Genomic DNA, 27,773 nt, shown 5'->3' with positions numbered 1-27,773 from the left:
TCTCCCTCTCTCTCTGCACCCCGCCCCCTTCAAAACTAAATAAACGTTAAGAAAAACGTATTGAAGCCCAGCTTTATTGAGGCCCAGTGCACACATGACCTGGTTCACCCGCTGCAAGTACACAGTCTGCTTGCCAGAATCCAGGTTTAGGACGCACGTGTCCGTCGCCCAGCAGCCCTTCTGCCGTCCGTAGTCGGTCCCACCCGCGCCCCTCTCCTGCCAGGCACGAGGAACCTACCTCCTTTCTCCGCAAACTCGTGTGTTCCTGGGCATTTCATATATTGAAATCTGCAAACACATAGACTCTGTTGTCCAGCTTCTTTCTTTCCTTTTTTGTTTTGTTTGTTTGTTTGTTTGTTTGTTTGTTTGTTTGTTTTTTGAGAGAGAGAGAGAGCAGGGGAGAAGGGGAGAGAGAGAGGGACAGAGAATCTCAAGCAGGCTCTACACTCAGCACGGAGCCCAACACGGGGCTTGATCTCACGACCCTGGCATCATGACCTGATGCTTAACTGAGCCACCCAGGTGCCCCTGGCTTCTTTTACATTTTTGTTTTCTGTGTGTGTGGGGCGGGGGGGGGGGGGGAGGTTTAATTAAAAAAAATTTTTTGTAAACTTCTTTTAACGTTTATTTATTTTGAGAAAGGGAGTGAGTGGAGAAGGGGCAGAGAGGGAGGGAGAAAGAGAGGATTCCAAGCAGACTTCACACTGTCAGCGCAGAGCCTGACACAGGGCTCTATCCCACGACCCTGGGATCATGACCCGAGCCGAAACCAAGAGTCAGACGCTCAACCACCCGAGCCACCCCGGCGCCCCTCATGGCGCCCCTCTTTTAACATGGTTTTGAGGGTTGTCGCATTGTGGGCTAGATCAGGCCTGTGTTCTTTTTGTGGCTGAAAGCCGCTCCATTGTGCTCGGACCACGCCGCGGCTTTCATCGGTCAGTGGGTGGACATTTGGGTTGTGTCCAGCCGGGGGCCGTTTGGAACCGTCCAGCTGTGAAAGGTGTGCACAGGTGTCTCTTGGGTAGACACCGGGGGTGGACTGGCGACTGCGGGTTGGACTTCCCGCGAACGTGGCCACGGCAGTCCACGTTCCGACCAGGAGCGGATGAGGGCTTCCTTCTGTCACGTCCTGGCCACCACCCGTCCCTACCTGTCCTGCGGCTTCGGCTTTGCTGATGGCGGGAGGTGGCTTCTCACCGTGGTTGCATTTTGCGTTTTCTTGACGGCGCGTGATGCTAGACGCATCAGCCGCCCCTCCGTCTGGTCTCCAACAGCTTTGACATCTGATTCGCAGAGCATACAATTCACCTATTTAAGTTACAGTGCAGTGGGTTTCAGTATGTTACGTCATTCATTTTTTTTGATTGCAGTAAAATAAAGATAACATAAAATTTGCCGTTTCTGTCTGTATGATTCAGTGGCATTAATCACATTCACAGTATTGTCCAGCCCTCACCACTGTCTGTTCCCAGACCTTCTCCGTCACCCCAAACAGAAACTGTAAACGTTCAGGGGTGACCCCCCCATTACTCCCTCTGGGCCTTGGGCACTGACTAATTTACGTTTTGTCTCCGTGAATCCTCCTGTTCTCAGATACCGATGTAAGTGGAGTCGTACGGTGTGTGTCCTTTTGTGTCTGGTTTCTTTCACTTCACGTAATGTTGTCAACATTCACGCACAGTGCGGTCTGTCGGTGCTTCCCTCCTTTTCGTGGCCGAGTAACATCCTCGGGACGCCTGGGCCACTCCTCTGTCCATCCGTCTTGGGATGGACACTTGGGTTGTGGCTTTTGGATACCGTCGCTGCCGCCGCCGCGAATGTTGTCACGTAACGTCCATTCAGACGCCTGCTTTCGCTTCCGTTGAGCGGACACCCAGGAGGGGAGCTGCAGGGTTACGTGGCAGTTGTGTGTTTAGCCTCTTGAGGAACCGCCATACTGGTTGTGCTGTTTTGTGTCCTGCCAGCAGTGTGTAGGGTTCTCGTTTCTTCGCATCCTCACCAAGGCTTTGTTGGCCTCACCCCTTTTCCTAAAAGCCACCTTCGTGAGTGTCTGCTTTCCCCTGGCAACTGATGATGGGGGCGTCTTGTCAGCTTGCTGACCGTTGGTACATCTTCTTTGCAGAAATGTCCGTTCGGCTCCTTTGCCCACTTGTGAATGGGGTTGTTTGGGGTATTTCGCTGTTGCTGTGGACTTCTTTTATGTTCTGGAAATCAAACCCTTACCAGGAGAGGATTTATGACTGTTTTCTCCCATTCTGTCTTTTTATTCTCTTGACAGTATACTGTGAGGCACAAAAGTTTCTCCTTGATTGAGAACACTTTATTTTCTTCCTATTGCCTATGCTTTTGATGTCATATCCGACAAATACTTGTCAACCTGATGTCACTGAAGCCTCTCCCCATGTTGTGGTTGTGGTTGTGGTTTTTTAATACGAGTTTAATAGTTTTAGTCCTGAAATTCAGGTCTTTGACCATTTTGAGTCCATTTTTGTGTGTAGTGTGAGATGAGGGCCCAACATCGGTCTTCCGCTTGTGGACAGCCGTGCACCTTCCCCTTTGAGTGGTCCTGGCACCCTTGTTGACATTCAGCTCATCACATACGTGGTGGCTCGTTTCTGGGTGCTGGGTCCTGTTCCATTGGTCTCGGTGTCTGTCCTGAAGCAAGTATTTTGATTACCGTAGCTTTATAGTGATTTTCGAAGCCAGGAAATGTAAATTTCTCGATTTTGTTCTTCTTTCCCAAGATTATTTTGACCTTTTGGGGTCATTTGAGATTCCATATGAATTTTAGGATGGACTTTTCTATTTGTTTTTTAAAGACCTTTGGGGGACGCTCGGAGGGCTCAGTCAGTCGAGCGTCCAACTTTGGTTCACATCACAATCTCACAGTTCATGAGTTTGAGCCCCAGGTCGGGCTTACTGATGTCAGCGCAGAGCCCAACTTCAGATCCTCTGTCCCCCTCTTTCTCTGCCCCTCCCCTGCTCACTCTCTCTCTCAGAAATAAATAAAACATTAAATAAATAAATTTTATAAAAGGCCTTTGGGAGTTTGGTAGGGATTGCATTGTATCTGTAGATCACTCTGGGTGGTGTTGTCATCTGGGCAGTAGGAAGTCTTCCAATCTATGAACATGGGATGTCTTTCCCTTAACTTAGACCTTCATTAATTTCTTTCAGCAGTGTTTTCTTAGTGTATCTCTTGCCTCCTTGGTTAAATTTATTCCTAAGGATCTTACATTTTTTGATGTTACTGTAAATGGAAAATTGATTTTTTAATTTCCTTTTTTTAGATTGTTCATTATAAGTGGGTAGTGATACGTTGATTTTATGTGTGTGTTGATTTTATATTCCAGAGTTTTGTTGAATGCATATATTAGCTCTTACAATTTTTTGTGGATTGTTTAGCGTTTTCTATACATAAGATCATGTCATCTGCTAACAGAGATAATTTTCTTCCTTTTAAATTTAGGTTTGATATGTATATACATACACGTGTATGTGTGTTTTCTTTAATTTTTATTTATTTTGAGAGAGAGAGAGAAAGAGTGCATGAGCAGAGAGAGTGCATGAGAGAGAGAAAGAGTGCATGAGGGGTGGGGCAGAGAGAAAAGGAGAGGGAGAGAGATAGCAAGAAAAGAGACAGAGAGAAACAGAGAGAGAGAAACAGAGAGAGAAAGAGAGAGAGAATCCCAAGCAGGCTCTGTGCCATCAGCACAGAGCCCAGTGCGGGGCTCAGTCCCATGAACCATGAGATCATGCATGATCCAAGCCAAAATCAAAAGTTGGATGCTTAACCGACTGAACCACCCAGGCATCCCTATGTTTTTAATATTTATTTAGCCTACGGGGCGCCTGGGTGGCTCAGTCGGTTAAGCGGCGGACTTCGGCTCAGGTCATGATCTCACGGTCTGTGGGTTCGAGCCCCGCGTCGGGCTCTGTGCTGACAGCTCAGAGCCTGGAGCCTGTTTCGGATTCTGTGTCTCCCTCTCTCTGACCCTCCCCCGTTCATGCTCTGTCTCTCTCTGTCTCAAAAATAAATAAATGTTAAAAAAAAAAAACTAAAAAAAAATTTATTTAGCCTAATTGCTCTGGCTAGAATTTCTAGCACTGTGTTAGATAAACATGGCAAAAGGGGGCATCCCTGTCTTGTTCTTCATCTTAAAGGAAAAGCTTTCAGTCTTTCAGCAGTTAGTACGATGGTAGCTGTGGGCTTTCGGGTACGATTCTTATCCTGTTGAGGAGGTTCCTTTTCTAGTCCTAGTTTATTTGATGTTTTTATTATAAAAGGTGTTGAATCTTGTTGGATATTTTTTGAATCAATTGAGATGATCATGCGGTTTTCTTCTTCCTAAATTCTACCAAAGTGGCCAATCAGGCATACCGACCACCTCTAATCATAGTTACATTGGCTGGTTTTTGTATGTTGAGCATCCCACTGCTGAATTCAGCTTTCTAGTATTTTGTTGACGATTTTTGTATCTGTATTTGTGACGAGCATTGATCTGTGGCTTTCTTTCTTGTGGTATTTTTGTCTGGTTGTGGTATCAGGGTAAAGCTAGCTTCACAGATTGTTTGGCTGTTTGTTGTTAGGAAGAATTCCTTACTCTTCCGTTTTTTGGAAGAATTTGAGAAAAGTAAGTGTTGGTTCTTCTTCACATGTTTAGTAGAATTCACCAGGGAAGCCCTCTGGTCTTGGGCTTCTCTTTATTGGGAGGGTTTTGATTACTGATTCGATCTCCTTACTATATATAGAGCTAGTCAGATTTTCTTTTTCTTCTTGAGTCAGTTTTGGTGATTGTGTATTTCTAGGAATTGGTCCATCTCATCTAAGTTGTGAAAATTACGTGTGTAGGGTTGTTCGAAGTATGCCCTAATTATCCTTCTGATGTCTGCAGGGTCTGTAGTGATCCCTGTTAATTCCTGATATTGGAAATTTGTGACTTTTATCTTTTTTCTTTGCTTTGCCAGAGGTTTGTCAATATTATTGATCTTTTTAAAGAGCCAGCTCTTTGTTTCATTGATTTTTCTCTTATTGTTTTTTTTTTTTTTCTTTTTGGTTTTATTGACTTCTGTTCTTATCATTACTGTTTCTTTCTGTTGCTTTGGTTCTATTTTGCTCTTTTTCCCCCCCTAGGGTCTGACGGTGGGAGTTAGACTATTGATTTGAAATTTTTCCTTTTTTTTTATGTTTGTTGATTTTTGAGAGAGAAAAGAGCAGGGGTGGGGCAGAGAGAGAGGGAGACAGAGGATATGAAGCAGGCTCTGCACTGAAAGCGCAGAGCCCAACACGGGCTCAAACTCACGAACCATGAGATCATGACCTGAGCTGAAGTCAGATACTTAACCAACTGAGCTGCCCAGGTGCCCCTGGAATTTTTCCTCTTGTATATGAATTTAGCTAGCTGAATCCTACCAGTTTTGAGATGTATTTTCATTTAGTTCTGGTTGTTTCTTGTTTGTTGTTTTTTTCGTTTTTGTCCACTGCACCCCACCACCGCTGCCGCCGCCACCTCGAGACTTTCTTTTTGATCCACAGATTATTGTTTTATTTCCAAGTGTTTGGAGATTTTCCTAATATCTTTCTGTCATTGTTTTTTGGTTTTTTTTTAAGTTTATTTATCTATTTTGAGAGGGAAAGAGACAGAGAGAGAGAGAAAGCACGTGGGGTAGGGGCAGAGAGAGAGAGAGGGAGAGAAGCTTCCAAGGAGGCTCTGCATTGACACAGTGCAGAGCCCAAAGCAGGGCTTGAACTCACGAACCGTGACATCATGACCTGAGCCCAAATCAAGAGTTGGCTGCTTAACTGACTGAGCCACCCAGGTGCCCCTCTGTCATTGAGTTTTAATTTGAGTCTGTAGTGGTAAAGAATACACTGTGTATGATTTTAATTCTTTTAAGTTTCTTGGGCCTTGTTGTATGGCCCAGGATATGCTTTATCTTAGTATATATTCTGTGAGCACTTGAAAAGAATATGTATTCCAGTCTTGTTGAGTGAAGTGGAGAGTTTTATAAATGGCGATTAGATTTTGCTGGTGAAAGGCACTTTTGAGTTCTTCTATGTCCTTGCTGACTTTCATTAATTGTTGGAAGACTGATGTTGAAGTCACCATCTGTCATTTTGGATTTGTCTCTCCTTTCATATCTATCAGTTTTTATTAAATGTATTTTATAGGGGCGCCTGGGGTGGCTCAGTCGGTTAAGCGTCCGACTTCAGCTCAGGTCATGATCTCGCGGTTTGTGAGTTCGAGCCCCACGTCGGGCTCTGTGCTGACAGCTCAGAGTCTGGAGCCTGCCTTGGATTCTCTGTCTCCGTCTTTCACTGCCCCTCTCCAACTTGTGCTCTGTCTCGCTTTCTCAAAAAAATAAATAAATAAATAAAATAAAATGTAAAACTTTCTGAGGGTTTTAACAACAACAAAAAATGTATCTTATAGCTCTTTTATTTGGTGCGTGTAAATTTAGGATTGCTATGTCTTCTTGTTGGATTGATCCTTTTATCAGTATAAAATGTGTCTCTCTGGGGTGACTGGCTCAGTCGGTAGAACATGTGACTCTTGATCTCAGAGCCGACCATTGATCTCAGGGTCGACTCTCGATCTCAGGGTTATTGAGTTCAAGCCCCACATTGGACATGGCATAAAAACATGTCTCTCTCTGATTTTCTTTACTCTAAAGTCTGCTTCAGGTGGTATTCATGTGGCCACTCCTGCTATCTTTTGATCCATGTTTGCATGATATATCTTTTTCCATTCTTTTACCTTAAGCTTACCGATAGTATTGTATTTGAAGTAACTTTCTTATAGACAGCAGATAATTGGGTCATGTTTTAAAATTTCCTCTGCCAGTCTTTTAATTTGTATATTTAGGCCATTTACACTTAATGTGATTATTGCTGTGGTAGGGCTTCAGTCTGCAATTTGACTTCTGTTGGTTTCTGTTTTTTGTTCTACTTGTCATTTCTGTCTTTTTGTGGGTTACTGGAACAATTTTAGAATTTTGTTTTGATTTATCTGTAGTGCTTTCAAGTGTGTACATCTTTCTGTAGCTTTTTTAGTGGCTGCACTAGGCATTGTGTTGAGTATCCATAACTTATCACAGTCTACTGGTGTAGAAACCTCACCTTCCTGTATGTCCCTTTACCCTTCCCGTCTATAACCACCTTACATATGCCCTCTACAGACATTTAGAACCACAACAGACACTGGTAATTTTTGCTTCCGTAGTCAAACACAATTCAGGAGACTCGAGGAAAGTCTGGTATGTTTACCCGTGGTTTGGTTATCTTGGCCTGCCTTCCCGTCGCTCCAAGGCTTGTCTTTTATCGTCTCCTTTCTGTTTACAGAACGTCTATAGTCATGTTTAGGGCAGATCTGCTGGTGACAGATTCTCTGGGTTTTCCTTCATCTGAGAATGTCTGGATTTCCCCCACATTCTTGAAGGCTATTTCTGCTGAATATGAGCTTCTGAGCTGATAGTTCTGCCCCTTCAGCTCTTGCAAATGTTATACCACCTCCTCTGGCCTCCATGGTGCTTTAGGAGAAATCCACTGTCATTTGAACTTTCCTGCGCAGGTGAAGAAGTGCCATTTCTCTCTGGCTGCTTGGAGGATTCTTTATAGCTTTTACAAGTTTGACTATGATGCAGGGTTTCGTGGATTTCTTTGCTTTTTACTGATTGGGGTTCGCTCAGCTTTCTGAATCTGTAGGCTTACGGTTTTTGCCACGTTTGGGACGTTTTCAGCCATTACTCTTGAGTTCTTTCTTCTTCCCTTCCACAGCTCTGGATGCATGAGAGTTGTGTTCCCACAGGCCCTTGAGGCACCATCCATGCTTTAAAGTCTGCTCTGTGTCACTCAGATTGGTTAATTTCTGTTGCTCTGTCTTCTGATTCACTGACTCTTTCCTCTGTGTCTCCCTTCTGCTGTTGAGCCCATACAGGAGTCTTTTTTATTTCGGTTATTGTGCTTTTCAGTTCTAAAATTTCATTTGGTCCTATCTTACATCTTCTTTTTCTTAGTTGAGGCTTTCTATATTGTCATCGTTTCCAGCACGTCTTTAATTGCTTGTTGAAACACGTTTATGAGGGTGCCCGGCGGGGTCAGTCGGTGGAGCGTGTGACTCTCGATCTTGGGGTCGTGAGTTCGAGCCCCACGTTGGATGTACGGATTACTTAAAATCTTAAAAATAAAAAAAAGAAAAGAAACACATTTATCATGCTCCTTTAAACTCTTCGTCAGATAAGCCCAACACCTCTGCAGTCTCCTGCCGACAGGCGCTGATTGTCTGCAATCGCAATCCCATTCAGTCTGAGGTCTCACCTTTTTCCAGTATGCTGAGTCATTTTCTGTTGAAACCCGGACATGTTGGCTGTTACAGGGGTCTGGATCTTGTTCAAACCTCTGTTTCAGCTGGCTTCCTGCGACACCAGGGGTGGGATGGGAGTGGAGGTGGTGACGCACCCCCGCCAAGTACAGATGGAAACCCACGTTCCCCGCTCGACCTCCCCTGGGAGGGGAAAGGGCCCCGCAGCCCTGATTCTTCAGGGCCTACTCTGGCCCCACCCCAGCAAGGCAGGAAGGAAATCCTGGATCCGAGGGTCCGTGGGCCCCCAACAGCCCTCTGTCCACCTTCAGAGTCTTCCTGTCCTTGTCACGTGTGTAGACGTCAGAGCCCAGCACAGTCATTTACCGTGTTTAATAAACTTGTCATTTGTAATAATTGTGGATGTACCCAAAAGCTGCAGAGATGGTGCAGAATCCCCACACGCCCTTCCCCCGGCCCCCTGCTCTGAACCTTCACCACAACCAGCACCCAACCATCAAAACTAGAGAAGTAACACTGGGCGTATTGCTCCCGGCTTGAGTCCAGGCTCTGATCGCACGTTACCCGGTCTTCCACAATTTCCATTTTCTGTTCTAGGATATCACATTGGATTTGGTCACCAATTTGGGGGTGAATGACTGAGTGAATGAGGCAGACCTTAACCTAAATAGCCAGGGAATGGATGAGGTAGATGCCTTCGAGAGCTGTTCAGAAGGGAGATGGTTGGGTACAGCGAGAAGGAGGGGTGGAGAGGGAGGGGAGTGTGGGACTGTCTCCAAGGTGGGGAAGGGGTGGCTTTGGTTCTGGAGGGTGGGAGGGAAGCCGGTGAGTCACTGGGGACAGGACTGATGAGCCGGTTCTCTGGCGTTGCTGGCGGTGGAGGTGGGACCCGGCCCCCTGGAGAGTGGGGGTGGCAGTCTGAGGATGGAGATGGGCTGGCACGACCCAGGAGGGGTGGGAAGGCTGGTGGCCGCCGTGGACGAGCTAGGTGGCAGATTTGGGCCTAGACAGCCCACCCGAGTCCTGTCCCTCCCGCACCAGCTCTTCTGCGGTCCTGTCCGGCCTGGAGCAGGCAGCCGGTGGGGCCGGGGCCTGGGAAGGGAGCAGGGACCCTGGGAGCCCCTCGGTGACTGTGGGGGCAAGCACAGGTGGGCAGTGCGGTCTCGGTCCTGGCCTCTCACGGCCTCACCCCTGTGAAATGGAATGTGCTTCACCGAAGGCAGCCTGGCGTGACGCAGGCTCCGCCTCCGGGCCGCGGGGATCGGGGCTGTAGCGCGTCACAGGCAAGGCCCCGGCCCGGGTCTGGAGGACACTGGTCTGCTGTGGTGGACAACTGAGATGGCTTCCCGGCGGCTTCTGCCCGTTCACACTCGTAGACCAGTTTTCTTGCCCGCACTTGGTGACGTTCAACCTCTGTTTTTCTTTTTGACCGTTTGAAGGACAAAAGGTTACCTCATTGCATTTTTTAATTTGCCTTTACTGGATTTGATGAGGCAAAATGCCTTCCCTATGTTTGAACCTTTTTGCCTCCCTTTCTGAAAACTAGGTGGGGTTTTGTTGGGTTTTTTTAAATTTTTAATTTCTCTTTAAATGTCTATTTTATTTTTTGAGAGAGAGAGGGAGAGCACAAACAGGGGAGGGGCAGAGAGAGAAGGAGACACAGAATCCGAAGCAGGCTCCGGGCTCCGAGCTGTCAGCACAGAGCCCGATGTGGGGCTCGAACTCACAGACTGCGAGATCATGACCTGAGCCGAAGTCAGACGCTCAACCGACTGAGCCACCCAGGCGCCTCCTGGTTTTTTTTTAAGTGAGGGTGGGGACATTTTTCCTCTGGGTTGGTTTCCTCTTGTGGATTCACAGGAAATTTATGAAATCTAAATATGAACATAAAAATACATAAATATGAAACATTCTGGGCGTTAATCTTTTGTCAGTCATATAAATGGCAGTTATCTTCTTTGTAATTAATTTTTTTCCTTTTTCGTGGTGTTATTTTGAAGAACAAAAGTTCTTAATTATAATGGAAATGACTTTATCGGTGGTGAAGGTTTGCACATCTGTGTCTTGCCGGAGAAATCCTCCTCCTTCCCCGAGCCCCTAGGCCGGCCTTTCACATGTGGGCCCGGCCCCTTTAGTCCCGCCCGGGACAGCTGTGCTGTAGGGTCGGGCCCAGGGCCGTCTGTCCCTGTCCCCGGGGTCTGCAGGCAGCGCGGCGAGGCGGGCTCCCTGCCCTGTTCCTTATGTCCCCTTGAGCCGGCTGGTGCTCTGGGATTACTTGAACTTCGCGGTAATTCCTGGTCATAGATTCTTTCACCTTGTCCTTCTCCACAGCTGTTTTCACTCTCCTTGCCCTTTATCCTCCCAGAAATATATTGTAGATCCAATGTAAGTTAAAAAAATAAAATAAAAAGTTGGAATTTTTATGGAGATTGTCCTGAATCTCTGTCTCGGTTTGGTGAGAATTGGCCCTTGTCTGCCCGCCCGTGAGTGAGCCGGGCATCTGGCTCTTATGTAGGCCACTCGTGTGCTGCCTTTTACTGAAGTTCTGTACCTTTGTTAGATTTATTTGTCACTTTTATTATTTTTATAAATAACAAAATAAAAATTCTTGTTTTCTGAACGTTCATGGGTATCTAGACGTGGAATTCGTTATATTCATTTTGTTTCCAGGAACCTTGCTGAACTGTATTAGTGATTGTTATAATTTATCCATAGATTCTTTTGGGTTTTCCTAAAGAAATGTATCTTCGGCAAATAATGGCCATTTCTTCCCTCCTTTGAGTTCAAACGTCTTTTCTTTCTTTTTCTTGTCTCTACTCTGGCTATGACCCCAGCACAGTGTACCAGTGATGGGAGTGGGCTTCCACCCTTTCCCCATGACAAGTGATGCTTTTGGAACATTCTTCTCAGAAACCCTTTATGTTAAGCTAAGAAAGTACCATCCAATCAGTAATCTGTTAAACTTTGAATTCATGCTGGATTTATTAAATACTTTTTGTAGCTGTTGAGGTGATCATATGATCCCATGTGTTGAGTCTGTTAATGTGCGAAATTCTGCTTGTTGATTTTCTAATGTGAAACTAACTTGCATCCTTGAGGCGCACTCGTCTTAGTCCTGGTCTGTTAGTCGGGATACACGGCAGGACTCCCATTTGTTTATAATGTGTGTGTGACCTTTGAACCCTCAGGCATGAGTGCAAATGGCCTCTGTTTGTGATCTCATCGGTCAGGTTTTATTTTTAGGAGTGCCCCAGCCCTGTCACCGGGTTGAGGAGTGTCCTCTCATCCCTGTTCTGTGGACCAGTTCCTGCAGGGTTGGGTAGTACACTGAATATTGGTAGAACTTCCAGGAAAACCCTGGGCTGGAACTTGCTTTATTTTTTAACTACTGGTTCACATGCCTTTATGGCCATAGGAGTATTTGTCCAGGTTTTATTTTTTTCTTGACAGTTTTTCTGGAATTTGTCAGTTTCATCTGTGTTTTCAAGTTCACTCGTGTAAAGTTTCTTCTTGATGTTGTATCGGTAGCGTTTTGTTGTTCAGCAGGGTCACCAGCTACGGCCCGTTTGTCCTTCCTCGTGTTCTGTGCTGGCCTCTTCGTCTCCCAGTCCGTCTTGTTGGACAAATCGATTCGTTTCTTCAGAACCAACTCTCGGCTCTCTCGGGTTTGCTCCCCTTTTGGTATTTCTTTTCTTTCTGTTTTTACCTTCTGTTTCCTTCCCTCTGCTGGGTTTGGGCCATTCTGCTGTCCCCGCGTGTCGAGCAGGAGCCTCTCTGCTGACAGAAGCCTGCAGGCTGCGACCTGTCTCCCGGCGCGGGAGCTGCTCCTGACGCGTGGCTCAGTACTGGCGCCCAGTTCTCACCGTTACCTCATTTCCGTGATTTCGTGTTTGACCCGTGGAGAATTCAGTAGCGTGTTTCTTCATTTCCAGGCCTTTGGGGGGTTTTCTGGGGCTCCTGCGTGGTTGTTTGGCTTTGCTCCCGCATCTGTGGGCTTGGTCTGGACGAAGACGTCCGGCCTTTGAAATTGGAGACTCCGTTTGTGTCCAGTATATTTCTGAGTCGCTTTTTGTCCATCATTTTCCTTTCTTGACGGCCTGTGGATGGTTTGGGAACATTCTGTACCTTCGACCCTCGACGTGTGGCTGTCCCAGGGAGGGGGCCAGCTCAGACCAGCACCATCCAGTAGGCCAGATGTGAGCCACACGTGAGATTCTGAGTTTTCTTGTGGCCACCTTAGAAGAGTAAAGCAGAGCAGGTGAAATGAATTGTATTAACCTGACCCGTCACACCTTCCACCGCACAGTCACGGAGGAAACATCGGTGTGGCCTTTTACGTTCGTCCTTGTCTGCCGAGCCCGCGGCACCGCCGTGGCTCGGAGCCTCCGCGTGGCTCGTGGGCTCCACACGGGACAGCGTGGGCCCAGCCACCCGCCGGCCGCCCCCCGATATGCACTCGGCATCCGGGTCACCTCTTGTCCGGTGCCAGGCTGTCTCCACCCACCACTCCCCTGCAGAAGGGCCCGCCGCCCGCCCTTGCCCTGGTACACCAGTGCCCTGCACTCTCCTGGTCTTAGAGCGGAACCCACGGCGGCGGGGCCCCTGCGTTTCAGGACCCCGTGTCCTGAAAGCAAGCGAGCACACATCAGCCTTCTCTCGGGGGCAGGGGGGGCTAGCTGGGAGGGGGGTGCAAGTGTGCGTTTGGGGGTCCTGCTGCCCAGATGGCCCCACCAGCTCCGGCCCCCTGGCATGAGCGTGAGGGGCTTCCAGTCCATCGGTGGCAGCCGAGGGGCAGGTGTGGGGCCTGAATGGGGCCAGTGCCCAGATTGTGCTCAGAGAACGGGCACGCACTCCGCGGGGTCCTCAGCCAGGCTCTTTGTCCTGGGTGCTGGGAGCAGGGCCCAGGTCCAGGGCTCCGGGGACGGGCTTCCAAGAGGCAGGTTTCAGAGCTGTTGCCACATATTTCCAAGTGGTTCAGCCAGCACACAGCCTCCCGGACTGGGTGTGAGCACTGCGGCCTGGCTGCTTGAAACTCGGCTCTGGACGGATTGGCGGGGCCCCTGCAGTGGGTCCTGTCAGGACAGTGTCTCTCCCGGTGGCTGGTCCAACACGAGGGACACTTGCTACATTCCACACACACACCCCCCCCACATTGTGCCCCCTAAGACTGGCCATGGGCAGGGGCTTCCTGGCTCCCTGTGGGCCTGGTGGGTGGAGCTGAGGCCCCGTGCTGCACAGAGCACCTGCTGGATGGCGCGTCCCAAGCCGGGTATAATTAGCCGCCGTGACAGGTGGGGTGGATCGGGTGTGCGGCTGGCCTCGGCCGACCTGGGCACCCCTGGGCTTGGAGCCTAAACCCCATGCATAGGGCCCTCCACGCATTGAGCCTCCCCCCACGTCTCCATCTTCAGCCAGGATGGGGTGCTGCGGTCCAGAGAGGGGATTAGTGGCCTGAGAATTCCTATACCAGCCTAGGAGACCCCTGGGCCAGCCCGGTCCCTGCCGTCAGTCCAGCCCAGGGCCCTTCTGATCACCCAGGGGGCACGGGCGGGTGGGGGCGCAGGCTGCTCTGGCCTGGGGCTTTCAGCCTTCCAACAGGAAGTCTCTGGCCCTCAGGCCCCGGGGGACTGAGCAGGCAGGGCCGCCCCGCCTGGTGCAGAGGCCTTGACCTGCTCACCCGGCTGCCCTCTTCCCCCCCGCAGTGCAAGAAGAAGCACACGCTGCTGTGCCCCGACTTCTCTCGCAGGGGCGTCTGCCCCCGGGGCGCCCAGTGCCAGCTGCTGCACCGTAACCAGAAGCGCCCTGGCCGGCGGGCGGCCTCAGCCCCGGCCCCGGAGCCCAGCAGCGCGTCACCCAAGAGCAAGGCCGCCTCCAGCCACGGACCCAGGTGACGGGGCCAGTGGGTGCTATGTGTGTAAGCTTGGGACAGTGGGGGGGGGGGGGGGGGGGGGCGGGGAGGGGGGTTCCGGAAGCAGTCCCTCCCCACGCTGGGAGACCATCCTCCCGGGGAGACCCTACACCCCATCCCAGCTCTTAGAGCTTCAGACCCAAAAAAAACCTCAGTTCAAAGTTGAGGATCCAGTGACCTCCAGAGGTGCCCCACCCTACACCTCCAGGCTGGACAGAGCCAAGGACATCCGTGGCCTGGACCAGCCTATGTGGGAATGCCCAGTCCCTGTCCCATGGAGGAAGGTGGGGGCTTCTCAGCTACCCACTCCCACTCCCCAGGAAAGGGAAGATTCTGGGTGATACTCGTGGCTGGGGCCCCACGTGCTCACCTGTCCCGTGAGTGGACTGTGGCAGGTGAGGGCAGGGTCAGTGGGAACTGGGGCTCACCGGCCAGGCTCACCCCAGCTGCCTCAGGCCAGAGGCCCCTTGTCGTCACCGGCCTGTCCTCCGGGGCCGAGGGCTGGCCTCAGACCTGAATGGCGATGCCCGGTGGCTGCTGGGACAGGTGCCGCATAGCTGGTCGGCTGGTGCCCTCCGGACTCCAGCCCTGCCGGGCGGCCACCCACCCTCACACTTCTGCTCCCCTTCCTTTCCCACAGGAAGTCCTCGGCTGCCCAGCGCCCCACCAGACAGACGCCCAGCTCCCCCACCTCTGTGGCTGCTGGCTCAGCCTCCCCTCCCTCCTCCCCAAGGGTGTTAGCTGCAGCCTCGGGCTCTCCCCTGTCAGCAAAGCCGCCCTCCTCCCCCTCCCCTTCCTCCACCCCCTCCTCTTCCTCCCTCCTCTCCCCCTCCTCCCCCACCCCTCCCTCCCCCTCCCTGTCCTTGGACCAAGAGGAGCTGTCTCTCCGGGAGGAGGCTGCCTCTGCGGCGACGAGCTCCAGCAGCCTCCCCAAGCTGCCTTCCTTCATCTCCCTGCAGTCCTCGCCGAGCCCAGGAGGCCAGCCCAGGGCCCGGACCCCCAGGAGCCCCCCAACTAAGGACTCAGGTAGGCAGCTTGGCCCCTTGAAGCCCGGCGTGGCACGGCCGGGGGCTCTTTTTCAGTGCTCCCCACAGCCCCACTGGGTCAGGACTCCCAGGTGGGGCCCGGATGGTTCGTGAGCGCCCCGCATGGGCCGGGCGCTGATGGTGCCGCGTCCGTGGCCCCCCCCCCCCACTCCCACGCTGGCAGGGGCGCGCCTCGGGCCCACGGGGACAGAGCTGGCCAAGGTGTGAGCGCAGCAGCGGCCGCCCGCACAGGCCACCCCAGCCGAGGGCTGATTTAATTAGAAAGCGCCCATTTCTGTTAATTTGTTCTGGAAGATCACCGCACACTCCTGGAGAGAACAGATGTTCCCTCTCCCCCGATGAACGTTTGGGGCTTGGTAAATGGCTCCACTCAGCCTTGTTTAGGAGAGAAAAGAGGATTTTATGGCTGCAAACGACCCTTTCTGTAAACATTTTACAGCTCTCCGCGCGTTTGAGTGACGATAAACCCCACGCAGCTCGGCGGGCTGCAAATTTGCGACCATACGGCCATCATTTTATTGTCATATTTCACGGTCGTAACGTTAATGGAAGATGCTTGCCGCAGCCTTCCCTAACGGCCCCGCTGAGCACGCTCAAACGCCTGCCTCCGAGGGGCCGGGACCCGCGGTGCCTGTGTACAGCCCCCGCCTCGGGGCCGCTCCACCTGCCCGTCTGGGACCAGGGCACCAGCACCTTCCATCCGGGTGGGCTTCCCTGGGGTGGGGAGGGGGCGGATGGGGGCCCTGAGGCAGCCAAGCCCAGTGCCAGTGGAGGCTGGCCCGGGAGAGGCCACAGAGGCTCCCGCTGGCCTCGGAGGCCCCATCAGCCTTCATTTCCTGCCCGGGCCTCCCCCACCCTGGCCGGGGCCGGAGCTAGAGGGGCAGGCGGAGGCAGGCCCAGGCTGGCTGGCTGCACCTACTCAAGCAGTCACCCGGTAGGGGTGAGGCCTGTGGGCAGAGGCCAGTGCAGTGTGCAGGCCTGGAGCCCCGGCTGGGCGGGCCTGGCTTCTGGGCTCTGGCTCGGCCCAGCCGGTGACTGGAGTCCTCAGCCCTGAGTGGGGGCCCAGGAGGAGAGGCGGGCTCCCAGGGGCACATAGAGAGTGCGGTGCCTGTGGGCAGCCACATGGAGGCGCCCGTGGGGGGGGGGCGATGCCAGCCTGAGCCGGGGCCTGGAGCTCTCATAGCAGAGGGCGGGCACTGACTCCCAGGGAGCGCGGGGCACACAGGGTAGGGACCCCCGCGGACGTGACCTGACCGTCTGCCCCCAGGCCCCTGCTGTGCTGGGGGAAGACCTCCCTGCCCACCAGACCGCGGCCTCTCCCTCCCTGGCCCTCCTGCCCCCAGGCCCTGTCACCGCACCGGGGACCCAGGTCCCTTCCCCCCTGCTCACACGTGTGACTTTTGAGGTTGAAGGCACAGCTCAGCCTCCACGTGTGCGTCTGGCAGCCGTGTTGCAGGTGGGAGGGGAGCCGTGGGTCTCGGAGTCTGGCGCAGGCCGCGTGCACCTGGTATTTATAGCTCAGCCGGCAGATCGCTGTGGCTCCTGCCTGGGACCCGGCCTGCGCACCGCGAGGCTGCCGGACCCCAGGGTGGGCGGGGCCGCCGGACCCCAGGGTGGGCGGGGCCGGACGGCCGCCTGACCGGAGCCGCTTGCCCTCCTTGCTGTGCAGGCCGGGGCTTGATGGAGTCACCCCCCTCCTGACCCAGAAGCTTTGGCGGGAGGGGCATTCCTCCCCGGCTGCGGGGGGTGGGAGTGGGGGGATCCTGGCACCTGACCTTTGCCCTTCTCGGAACAGGGAAAACTCTGCACATCAAACCCCGCCTGTGAGGGCCCAGGGGGCCAGCCCGCGCCTACCTCAGCCCCTCGTTCCTGGAGAGGAAGGAGGCTCCGCCTGCCACCGCCCCAGAGGAGGGGCCACCTGCCACCGAGCCCCACCCTGGGGCCCCGGGGTCGCCGCTCTGCCTGCCTGGCTCCCGGCCTTCTGTGACCAGTGTGTGCCCAGGGGCTCACCTTCTCCCCTGGGCGGGGCCCTGTCCTGCCACCCCTCCGCACACTCACCTTCCCACCCCTGGGCCCTCAGCCTTGCACCCGGGTTGGACCCCGACCCCCAGCCCAGAGGGGTGCCGGGCAGGGCTCGCCGCGGGGCCTGTGCCTGCTGTGGGTGCGGCAGCCGCCGCGCGGCACACGCCCTAGCCCTCCCCCCGGGACTCCCCGGTGGGTGTTTTGTGTTCAGCAATAAAGGTCCCGTCCTGTGTCTGCTTGCCTGTTCTGGCTGCTGTCACGTGTCACACCGCCACCCGGCCTTGCCGCGCACCAGCGCAGATGGACGGCATTGGGCCCTGGGGGCCGGATTTTGAGGGGCTGGCCACAGACTCCTGGCAGCTACGGGGCCTGTGGGCAGGAATGCCTGCCCTCCTCCCCAGTCCCTGAAATGGCTCCCTGAAGTGGCTCACAGGGTCGGGGACAGCCTCTCCCCTGCGGCCAAGCCAGCGTGATTTGTGGTGAGGAGAGGCCCTGGAGGGAGCCCTGGGGACGTGTTGGATGCAACAGGCTGGGGCCAGGGTCCCCCAAGCCCCCCAGCCCCCCCCCGGCCCCTCCCCTGGGTGTCTCAGGACAGTGGCTGGGCCGAGGCAGGGGCTGGAGGGCAGGCCGGGGCGGCCTGAGCCATGAAGCAGCTTGTCCAGGCTCACCCCGCCCATGCCAGAAGTGTCTGTGCTTCTGGAGGGAGTCGGGGCCTCCTGGCGGGGGGTCGTAGCCTCAGCTCAAGGCCCTGGGATGGAGTCTGGTCTGACAAGGATCGAGGGGCACAGAGCCATTCAGGGTGTTTCCCCGGCCGCTCCGGGGCTGGCCGCCACGCTCCTCCCTCAGTCGCTGCTGCCCCAGTGGCCTCGGCCTGGAGCACCCACGAGGTGGCGGTGAGGATCGGAGTGGGGGGGCTCCTGCTCTCCGCCAGTCCCCGTCTGTGAGGTGTGCCAGCCCCAGAGGTGAGGAGGACCAGGGCTGTTCAGGGCAAGGCACCTGGTCGGTCGGACAGAACAAGAGTTTGACGTCCTTGGGACCCCACGTGGGCGTCCCTGGGGCTCCTGGGCCCTGCTGCGGCCCATGCAGCCGGATGGTGGACTCTGGGGTCACACCGGCCGGAAAGCAAGCGACTCCCCATCAGCAAACGGCGGAGTCCCCACTGCGGGCCGGCCCTCCGCCCCAGCCACCCCTTGGGGTCCATCCGTGTCAGCCTCGGCCCGGGCCCTCGCAGGAGCGGGGCGGATGACGCAGTGGGGGCCAGAGTCCGGGCTCGGTACCGACAGTGGGGAGACCGCAGAACCGGGGGCGCCGGCCTGGGACCGTGGCGGTCCCGGGGGCTCTCGGCCAGCACGGCACGAGCACAGCACAGCGAAGGGGGCTTCCTGCCCCCTCCCCCTCGGGGCTCCCTCTTGGCACCCACCATGACCTCCCCACAAAGGTTGAACTTTTGGTGAGGGGAGGGGCCTGGGGAGTAATCCTGCCTCCTTTCCCAGACAGATGGACACAGGGTTGTTGGTCCAGCCCGATCTGAGCGGTGGCCGCCTCAGACCCTCGCCTCCTCCCTGCACTTCCCTTCTCAGTAAACAAGGGCGACACAGGCCCCCCAGGCTGGGGCTCCCCCAGCCCACCGGGCGGCCCCACGCTCACCCCAGCACTGCCCGCTGGTAAAGCCAGTGTGACAGTGGCTCCCACCCAGGCCCCACTGCCCCACCGTGCAGCTGGTCTGACGAGGGCCAGTGTGGAAGGCTCCGGAAGGGCTGGGCACTCCAGGAAGCAGGAGATGCCGGGCCAGCGGCTGCCCTCTTCTGGGCCGAGGCCACCTCCCCACACACTCCCTGTGACCCATGTGGGGACCTGGTCAGCCTCAGCCTCTGCCTGGTCAGAGTCCCTGCTCCTGCGCCGGGCGAGGGGGCAGTTCCTTGGACCTGAGTGCCTGCCGGTCACTGCCCGCACCAAGCCAGACAAAGTAAGATGCCAGCTGAGGGCACAGCACGGACTCCTGCACACCTGGGAAGGGCCGCCTCTCTCCTGGACCCTTATCATCCTTGCCCCGGGCCCACGCCCTCCCAGGGACTGCCCTGGTGCAGCGGGGCACTCGGCCTCCCTCTCGGAGATCCGCCCCACGAGGGCCGCCTGCCCCCCGGCCCTGTGCCCCTCGCTCTGGCTGTCCTGCCGCTTGCTGGTGGCCGGGGCAGAGATGGCTGTTGGGGGGAGCCCTGGAGCCCTGTGGCCAGCGGTGGCACGGGCCGGTGGACCAGCTCAGACCGTGGAGCAGGGCGGGGAGGAGACACTCCACTGGCCCTCTGAGCTGGAGGTGTCGGGCTGGGCCCCAGAGAGGTGGGCTTTGGAGGTCAGAGCCATGGGCCACGTCTAAGCTCTGAGCTGGCGGGGGTGGGGGGGGTCTCTGGACATCTGTCTGTCTGGGGTTTCAGTGTCAGGGTGTGGTGAGGTAGGTGCCTGAAGTGGGAGCACCGCCGAAGAGGCGTGGACTGGGGCAGGGTGGGCCTGGCCTCACCTGAGAACTGGGGGAGCGCCCCTGGTTGGATGGGCATCCCAGCCCGGAGCCCCACCCCAAGGAGGCACCTGCCACCCTGCTGAGCGTGCCCCCCCCCACCCCCGCCCAGTGTGCCTGGCACACAGCAGGCTCCTCGTTTAAAGTACAAATGAGCCCCCTAAGTGGACAGGGCATGACCCTGGACCCTGCTGTCACTGAGCCCTGGAAGAAACGGGAGTGGATGAGACCCTGTCCCGGGCTGAGCAGCAGGGGCAGGACAGAAATGACCCATCCAGCTGACATTCTCTGTGGGGTCAGACATCAAGGACCCAGTGGCTCCACGTGGCACAGCACAGGCAAGGGTGGAAGGGTGGCTTCCTGCCGGGAGATGAGGTGCGTGGGGCAGGGCTTCAGGCAGGCCCGCCCCCCCTCCCCCCACACCACCACCACCACCACCACCGCAGCTGGGCTCCCTGCTGACCTCAAACCTGCTCTCGCCTGGCCTGGCCCCTCCCCCTGAGGGGCAGACGGGGACATGCTTCCCACCCCAGAACCCAGCTGACTTGTCCCCTGATGCTGTAAGTCTCCCGGGGCTCTCCTCCTTTGGCCGAGTGGGAGCAGCTTTGGGGTCGGGGGAGCCGAGGGCGTCCGCCAGCCCCCTGGGCAGCGAGAAGCCGGGGCCTCCGTTCCTCAGACTCCAGGAAATGGCCCTGCTGACCACCCACTGAGCTGCAGGGGTCCGTCCACGGAGGGAGGGACTGCACGTGACCCCACCTGGGCTCTGCGGGACCCGAGCACAGACACAGAAGACACGTGGGCTGAGTGGCTAGACGTGGAGTGACTGTTCCTAACAGCAGGAAACACTGACATGCTGTAATTCCCTAGCGTGTTACCGTGTGGCTAGTTTTCTGCTCGCTGCCTGCGAGGACACTGTGACGGTAGAGTTCTCTACACGGTCTGCCGGACGGTCGTGGCGTCTGTCCCTCCCCTCGGATGTGGACAGGCCGCCGCCACGCCTCCACCAACCGTGCAGTGAGGGACTCACAAAATCGCCCGGCACATCCCCCCGGCTCTCTCGGGCCCTCGGGGAACCAGCCTCCTCGCTTCGAGGAAGCCCAACCAGCCCACTGGGCGACCGTGTGGCGACCCCGCGGGAGCCGAGCCAGCCGAGGCCGCCCCGCCCTGCCAGGCGTGAGCCCAAAGATGCTGCCGGTGGCTCCGGCCAGCAGCTGTCCCCTCACCCCCTGCTTTCGTGTCCTCCCAGCCGCCGGGGTCAGAGACCAGCCCTCTCACGCCTGGGACAAACCCAGGCAACACAGCCCACGAATGTGGTGAGAACCTGCCTTGTGTCGTCACGCTCCAGCGGGCTTGCTTTCAACCAGAGATCTCTGGGCCACCTTCCCGATGGAAGATGCCCCCGGGGCCATACAGCAGGTACTCAAGGAGTTGTAGGGTAGCATTTATTTGTTTGAGTTTATTTATTTATTTTGAGAGAAAGAGAGAACATGGGAGGGGCAGAGAGAGAGGGAGAGAGAGAATCCTAAGAGCCTGAGGCAGGGCTCGATCCCACAAACCGCGAGATCGTGACCTACGCTGAAGTGAAAAGTCACTTAACTGACTGAGCCACCCAGGCGCCCCTGGGGTGCATTTCACGATGAGCCACGCGGTGGTCCCCACGGAAGTCCGTTGCTTCAAGCACTGATTGTCGGGTGGGTGTGAGGCCCTGAGAGGGCACGGAGGTGACACACGGGCAGAGAAAGAGCCTTTTCAGGAGCCACACGGAACCGGTGTCTCCCTGCCGGCTGCAGACGGGCCGTTGAAGGGGCCGAGAGGAAGGCACGCCCGTCCGCTTTCTCTGTGACAGGTGGGAGGGCGGGCCTGGGTCCTCAGGGACTCGGCCCCCAGCCCCGGCTGTGAGTGCCCTCCCGGTCCTGAGGGGGGAGCAGCAAGCTTGGAGGCTGCTTGCTACCTGAGCAGCAAAGGCCAGCACCTTCCCCGGGCTGAGGAGCCCATCACGCCCATTCTGCGCGGCACCTGCAGGCGTGAGCCCTTCAAAGCCTGTGTGCAGGGACTCTGGGTCACTTCCCCACCCAGCCTGACTGTGACTAACCAGCGGGAAGAGGGCTCTGCTGAGGCCACACAGAGGTCAGGGAGCAGACCGAGAAGGTGGTAAGGGCCCCAGGAGCGGGCAAGAGCTGAGGGCAAGCCTGCTGGCCCAAAGGACTTCTAGAAAGCTAGTCTGACCCCAAGGCCAAATCCAGGGCTGGGGAGCTTGCCCAGTGCCTAAGCCAGTCAGGGACATAGGTGCCCTGCTTGGCCCCAGGAGCCTCTCCCCCGGGGCAGTGAGTGAATGAGTGGGGGCAGGAGTGACCGAGAGCCGCACGCCTCGTGAAGGGGTCTGGTCCGTGTTCAAGGGCCCAGCATCCTTGAATATCACATTTGGGGGCTGGATGTGGGGAAAACTGTCCCCGCTTAGCTGGACTTGGTGATGGCTGAGTGTGGGCCTCCCTCTGAACACCGGGGGACTTTAAAGGGAGGCCCAAACCCTGCAATGCCTCTGGCAACCCGTATAACCCAGAGCCCAAGCTCCCAGCCACTGGCTGAACCATCCCTGCAGCGGTGGGAGGACCCTCACGGTCTGCGTGGCCCTGCCTGCCCAGCAGAGCCCAGCGAGCCCTCCCTGGAGGACGATGGGAGCAAGAGGAAGGGGTGAGTGGTGTCCTTGGGGCACAGTGGGGATGGGCCACCCCATGACATCTTAGGAAGTGGGGTTTCACTCTCAATTGTACGAATTTTTGTTACTATAAACTAACACGCATTTATGCCTGCAACAACCTAAAAAGCAAGCTGCCCTGGGGACTTCCTGCCCAGGTCCTTCCAGAATTTTCTTTCTACGCACAGATGTTAATATTTAAGATTGAATTTGTTAATTGTAAAAGTCCTATAACAGCAGTATAGCAGTTGGGGGGTGGAGGGGACAGAGCGCTCTCGGTCACGTCGCAGCACGGTGCGTGTGCCAAGGACCGCTCTCCGCTTTGGGGGCGCGCACAGCCCCACAGCCTGGGGCAGCCGGACGCACCCGCGCCGCGGGCCCCGGTCCTCGGCCCGGCGCCCCGCCCCCGCCGGCACGCGCTCCTCTTCCCCACCTGCGCCGCGCACCCTCCGAGCCGGGTGTCCCGCGATGGAGCCGCCGAACGGAGATGCCAGCAACTTTGTTGACTAAATTCCTGAACCCGCCCGAACCGCGGGGCTAAAAATAGCCGGCACTCCCCTCGCCGCGCCCGACCCGGCCGCCCAGTGGCACCGGTGTCGGCAGGCCAGAAGGTCCAGGCGCCGCCACGCTATCGGGGCTGCGGGGTCACGGCCCGCGGGGCGGCGGGGAGACCGAGGCACCGAGGGGCCTCGTCTGCTCCCCGAGACTCTCCGGCCTCCCCGTCGCGGGTGCGAGGCCCTGGAGGCCGCAGACCGGGCCCCGCGCCGCCCGCGCTCCGCGTTCTCCGCACCCCTCTGCCCCGCGCCCTCTGCGCGTGCAGTGCCCCCCGGTGGCCACCAGAGGGCCCTGCCCCCTCCTCTCGCCGGCGGCCAGTCAGCACCCCCTTCCCACAGCTGTTCCCCGCAGGAGATTGACAGCTGGGCTCCGGGTTGCCATGGGGATAGGCAAATGAGGGCGGCGGGTCCGGGGCTCCGATTGGCCTGGGGGCTCGCGCCCCGCCCAGAGAGGCGGGACCGAATGCCCTGCTCTATAAAGGGGAGCGCGCGGCGCGGCGCTCAGCCGTGGAGGCGGGGCCGGTTGTACGCGGGCGGAGCGCGGGGAGCCCGAGCAGCCCGAGGCGGCGGCCGCACCGCCACCCTCCCGGCCGCCCGCCCGGCCGCTAACGCGGGCACGAAGAGCGCGGCCGGCCGGCGCCACCCCGCCCCGGGGTGCGGCCGGGGCCGCCCGAGAACCCTGCCCGGCGGCGTCCCCAGCGGCCGCCCCTAAGTTGGCCGCGCGAAACTTTTCCCCCGCGCGCCTGGGCGCCACCCCCGCCGAGACCCGCCGCCCGTGGGAGTGAAGGGGGGGGAGAGGCCCTCGGCTCCCTCCCCCCCCCCCCCCCCGCCGCCCGGCCTCCCGTCGGGGCGCAGCCGGGCGCGGCGGCGGCGGGGCCGGGGCCCCGGGCGATGGCCGCGGAGCTGGCGATGGGCGCCGAGCTGCCCAGCAGCCCGCTGGCCATCGAATACGTCAACGACTTCGACCTGATGAAGTTCGAGGTGAAGAAGGAGCCGCCCGAGGCCGAGCGCTTCTGCCACCGCCTGCCGCCCGGCTCGCTGTCCTCGACGCCGCTCAGCACGCCTTGCTCCTCCGTGCCCTCCTCGCCCAGCTTCTGCGCGCCCAGCCCGGGCACCGGCGGCGGCGGCGGCGGCGGCGCGGGGGGCGGCGGCGGCGGCGGCGCGGCGCAGGCCGGGACCGCCCCGGGGCCGACGAGCGGGGGCCCGGGCGCCGTCGGGGGCGCCTCGGGGAAGCCGGCGCTGGAGGATCTGTACTGGATGAGCGGCTACCAGCACCACCTCAACCCCGAGGCGCTCAACCTGACGCCCGAGGACGCGGTGGAGGCGCTCATCGGCAGCGGCCACCACGCCGGGCACCACGGCGCGCACCACCCGGCGGCCGCCGCGGCCTACGAGGCTTTCCGGGGCCAGGGCTTCGCGGGCGGCGGCTGCGGCGGCGGCGGCGCGGACGACATGGGCGCCGGCCACCACCACGGCGCGCATCACGCCGCGCACCACCACCACGCCGCGCACCACCACCACCACCACCACCACCACCACGCCGGCGCGGGCCACCACTCCGGCGCGGGCCACGGCGGCGGCGGCGGCGGCGGCGGCGCGGGCCACCACGTGCGCCTGGAGGAGCGCTTCTCCGACGACCAGCTGGTGTCCATGTCGGTGCGCGAGCTGAACCGGCAGCTGCGCGGCTTCAGTAAGGAGGAGGTCATCCGGCTGAAGCAGAAGCGGCGCACGCTCAAAAACCGCGGCTACGCGCAGTCCTGCCGCTTCAAGCGGGTGCAGCAGCGGCACATTCTGGAGAGCGAGAAGTGCCAGCTCCAGAGCCAGGTGGAGCAGCTGAAGCTGGAGGTGGGGCGCCTGGCCAAGGAGCGGGACCTGTACAAGGAGAAATACGAGAAGCTGGCGGGCCGGGGTGGCCCCGGGGGCGCGGGCGGGGCCGGCTTCCCGCGGGAGTCCTCGCCGCCGCAGGCCGGGCCGGGCGCGGCCAAGGGCGCCCCCGACTTCTTCCTGTGAGCGCCGGGCCCGAGCCCGCGCCGCCGCCGCCGCCGCCGCCGCCGGCCAGAGGCTCGGACTCCGCGCTCGGGCAGGCCCCGCGCGCCCCGCCGCCGCGTCCGCAGGCGCCGGACCGGAGCCCCCCCACCGCCCCCACCCCCACCCCCCCGTCTCGCCGCGCGGCGCCCCCTGCCTTCCCGGCTCGCCGTCCGGACGTGGCCGCGGCCGCTGTGCGCGCGGGGCGCGGGGCTTCCCAGGAAAGTTGAGCCGGATCGAACTTCCTTCCAGGCGTCCGTTTGTACATACGCCGAGCGCGGTTCCCCGCCGGACGCCGCCCCGCGCGACCCCTCCCCCCCCCCCCCCCGCCTGTCTTTGCCGCCCCACCTTCTTGCCCTTTTTTACTACTCCTTTTTAAAGCGATCTTATTTTCGAAGTATCTCTATTTATTTTGCTCGGTGATTAGGAAAGAAAACCCCGGAGGAAGCCCCCTCGTTCCCGGCCGGGGTCCGCCCTCGGACGTCCGCGTGTCCCAGCATGTGTCGCTCGCTCGGAGGGGCCCGGTCCCTGCCTGCCCTCCTGCCCGCCTGCCCCCCACCCTGCCACCGGCGTCCCCTAGAGATTGAAGCCAAGGAGTATTACCTATGCCGTGTTCAGTCCTGCTGCCCTACAGTACTCACGGGGGGGGGAGGGGGGTGGGGGGTCGCCGCGCTCTGCGGGTGGGGGCTGGCCCGGACCCCCTGCTGATATTTCTCTATGCACCAGATCGTATTTATGACTCCTGGGGAAATATATCTTATTTTAATCTTCAAGAGAAGTGAAAGAGAAGAAAAAAAAAAAAAAGTAATGCACAGTATTTCTAGCAAAAAAAAAAAATTTTTTTTTAAGAGGAGGTTTCAGCCTGAACCTCCCGGCATGGGGGCGAGTGAAGAAAGTGTTTTTATTTTAATTTAAATTGTGTTTCGTTTTGTTTGTGGAATCTTTTGAAAAGCCCCAGTGGCTTTTTGGACTAGCCCGCGGAGAGGAGGTAGCGTGGCCACTGGCGATGTGAGCCCTGCAGACCGCCAGGCCCCTGGGCACCCGCGAGGCCTGCGCTCCCCCCGGGGCCTGCTCCCGCCCGGCGCTCTGAGCAGAGACGCCGTAAGTCGTTCAAAGTTTTCTTGTGTTGTTGGGTTTTGTTGGATCATTTTTTTCATTTGCTACGAAGCTGAGGAAAGGGGGGAAAAAACACACAAAATAAATCCGTTTAGATCCAAAAGTCACTAGAGCCTGGTTGGTTTTTCTGTGGCTTTCATTTTTGCCATATTTCTCCCTGAATGGAAAGAAAAGGGGGTCCCTGGACAGGGCCCTGCCTTAGCTCTGGGCCACCCGCCTGGGCCGAGCGGAGAAGCCGAGCAGAGTGGTGGCCGAGGCTGCTGTCAGCCGCTGGGCCCTGAAGGCGGCCGCCCCCTCACCCTCTGGGGCTGCCCCGCAGGGAGCAAGGCTCCCACTGAGGCGGGATTGAGGGAGCGGGGCCCGGGGCCGGCCTCGGTGGTGACTCCACGCGCGGCGCCATTGCATGCTGGTGGCAAGTGCTCGTTCGTCCCCAGTTCTTCCGAGCCCCCAGTCTCCCGTCCGAGGGGTGGCCTGGCCTCTGTCTTCTAAAGGGCAAGCAAGGCCTGGACCGTGGGGGCACCCGGGAGGAGCAGGACCTCCGGAAACGTCACCCTAAAGGGTCCCGGGCAGCCGCCGGACCTCGTTGACTACCCCCAGCCTCTGCAATGGGACCGAGGCAGGTGAACGTCTGTGGTCCGCATGTTTAGAAGGACGAGCTCTCGGGCGGCCACCCTCAGCAGGGCGCCCCGGGTGCGCGGCGAGGCTCCCCTGTTGGAGACCGCGAAGGCCCTCCCGGGTCGGGGCGGCTGCAGTTCCGTGCGGGGCGCAGGGTCCTCTTGTCTCCATCGGAAGGTGCCGTCTCCTCCCGTCTGCCTTAGAATAAAACTTGTAGCAAGAAGGTTGGGTGTCTGTGGGGGGTGTGAGCAAAATCCCCCCACCCCGCGGCTGAGATCTGGAGCCCTCAGGAGGGGAGCACGATGTCTAGTGATGCGGAGACGAGTGGAAATGTGGGGGCGCAGGAATGAACTCAAGGACCAGGCGCGGAGGAGGCCGCAGCACGCGGGGGGGGGGGCCACCAGCACCCCACGGCCCAGCCCGCTTCAGGACGGGGACCCCAAGGACTCAAGAGGACCGCCAGTGGCCGGGGGTGTCCCTTCCCGCACGGGCGGGTCTGCTGGCCGGTTCTCGCCGAGGACACCTTAGTTTCCGCTGTTGCTGCCAGAAGAGCGAGTTTTCCTCCGGCAGAGAAAGGATCGAGGACCAGACGGGAAGCCTGGCTCAGGAACTGTCTTTTCCAGGAGGTAGTGGCAGGCAGGGAGCTGCGCTCCGCGCTCTCCCCGCGGCACCCCGGCCTCCCTCCCGGATCCCAGCACCTGAGAGCCTGGATCGGGCTCCGGGCCCCGGGGAGAAGAGGGCCGTCCGCACATGCCGTCCTGGGTCACGGCGCCACTGGCCTCGTTTCTCTTTCTTCTTCTCTTTTCTTCCTCCCCCCATCCTCTCCATTTCTCTTTCATTCCTTCCTCCCCCACGCGACCCCCCTTCCTTCTTTCCGGTTTTGCCCCAGGATAAAACGCGGCTGGAGAACAGGGAAACCATTGCGGGAGGCAGGAGGTGTGCTTATTTTTGTGTTTAGA

The 27,773-nt window shown here is 58.0% G+C and overlaps 2 protein-coding genes across 3 annotated transcripts in view; both read left to right on the top strand.

Moving 5' to 3' along the window:
- Positions 1-17,529, top strand: part of ZC3H3 (zinc finger CCCH-type containing 3) — an 88,045-nt gene extending 70,516 nt beyond the window's left edge. The window contains exons 10-12 of one of the 2 annotated variants that reach the window (XM_042923281.1): positions 14,024-14,208; positions 15,189-15,255; positions 17,071-17,529. In XM_042923281.1, the coding sequence (XP_042779215.1) occupies positions 14,024-14,208; positions 15,189-15,255; positions 17,071-17,262 (444 nt within the window). In that variant the 3' untranslated portion in view covers positions 17,263-17,529. Of the gene's footprint in view, positions 1-14,023; positions 14,209-14,869; positions 15,256-17,070 lie in introns of both variants that reach the window. The other variant, XM_042923280.1, reaches the window with a different exon arrangement.
- Positions 17,530-23,949: 6,420 nt separating this feature from the next.
- On the top strand, positions 23,950-25,068 carry MAFA (MAF bZIP transcription factor A). Its single transcript, XM_042923845.1, has one exon. The coding sequence runs from the start codon at positions 23,950-23,952 to the stop codon at positions 25,066-25,068; it is 1,119 nt and encodes a 372-aa protein (XP_042779779.1).
- The last annotated feature ends 2,705 nt before the right edge of the window (positions 25,069-27,773 follow it).

This window comes from Panthera leo, chromosome F2 (genome assembly GCF_018350215.1).
Source record: "Panthera leo isolate Ple1 chromosome F2, P.leo_Ple1_pat1.1, whole genome shotgun sequence".
NCBI classification, from domain to species: Eukaryota; Metazoa; Chordata; class Mammalia; order Carnivora; family Felidae; genus Panthera; species Panthera leo.
This window is presented reverse-complemented; position numbering and strand designations above follow the sequence as displayed.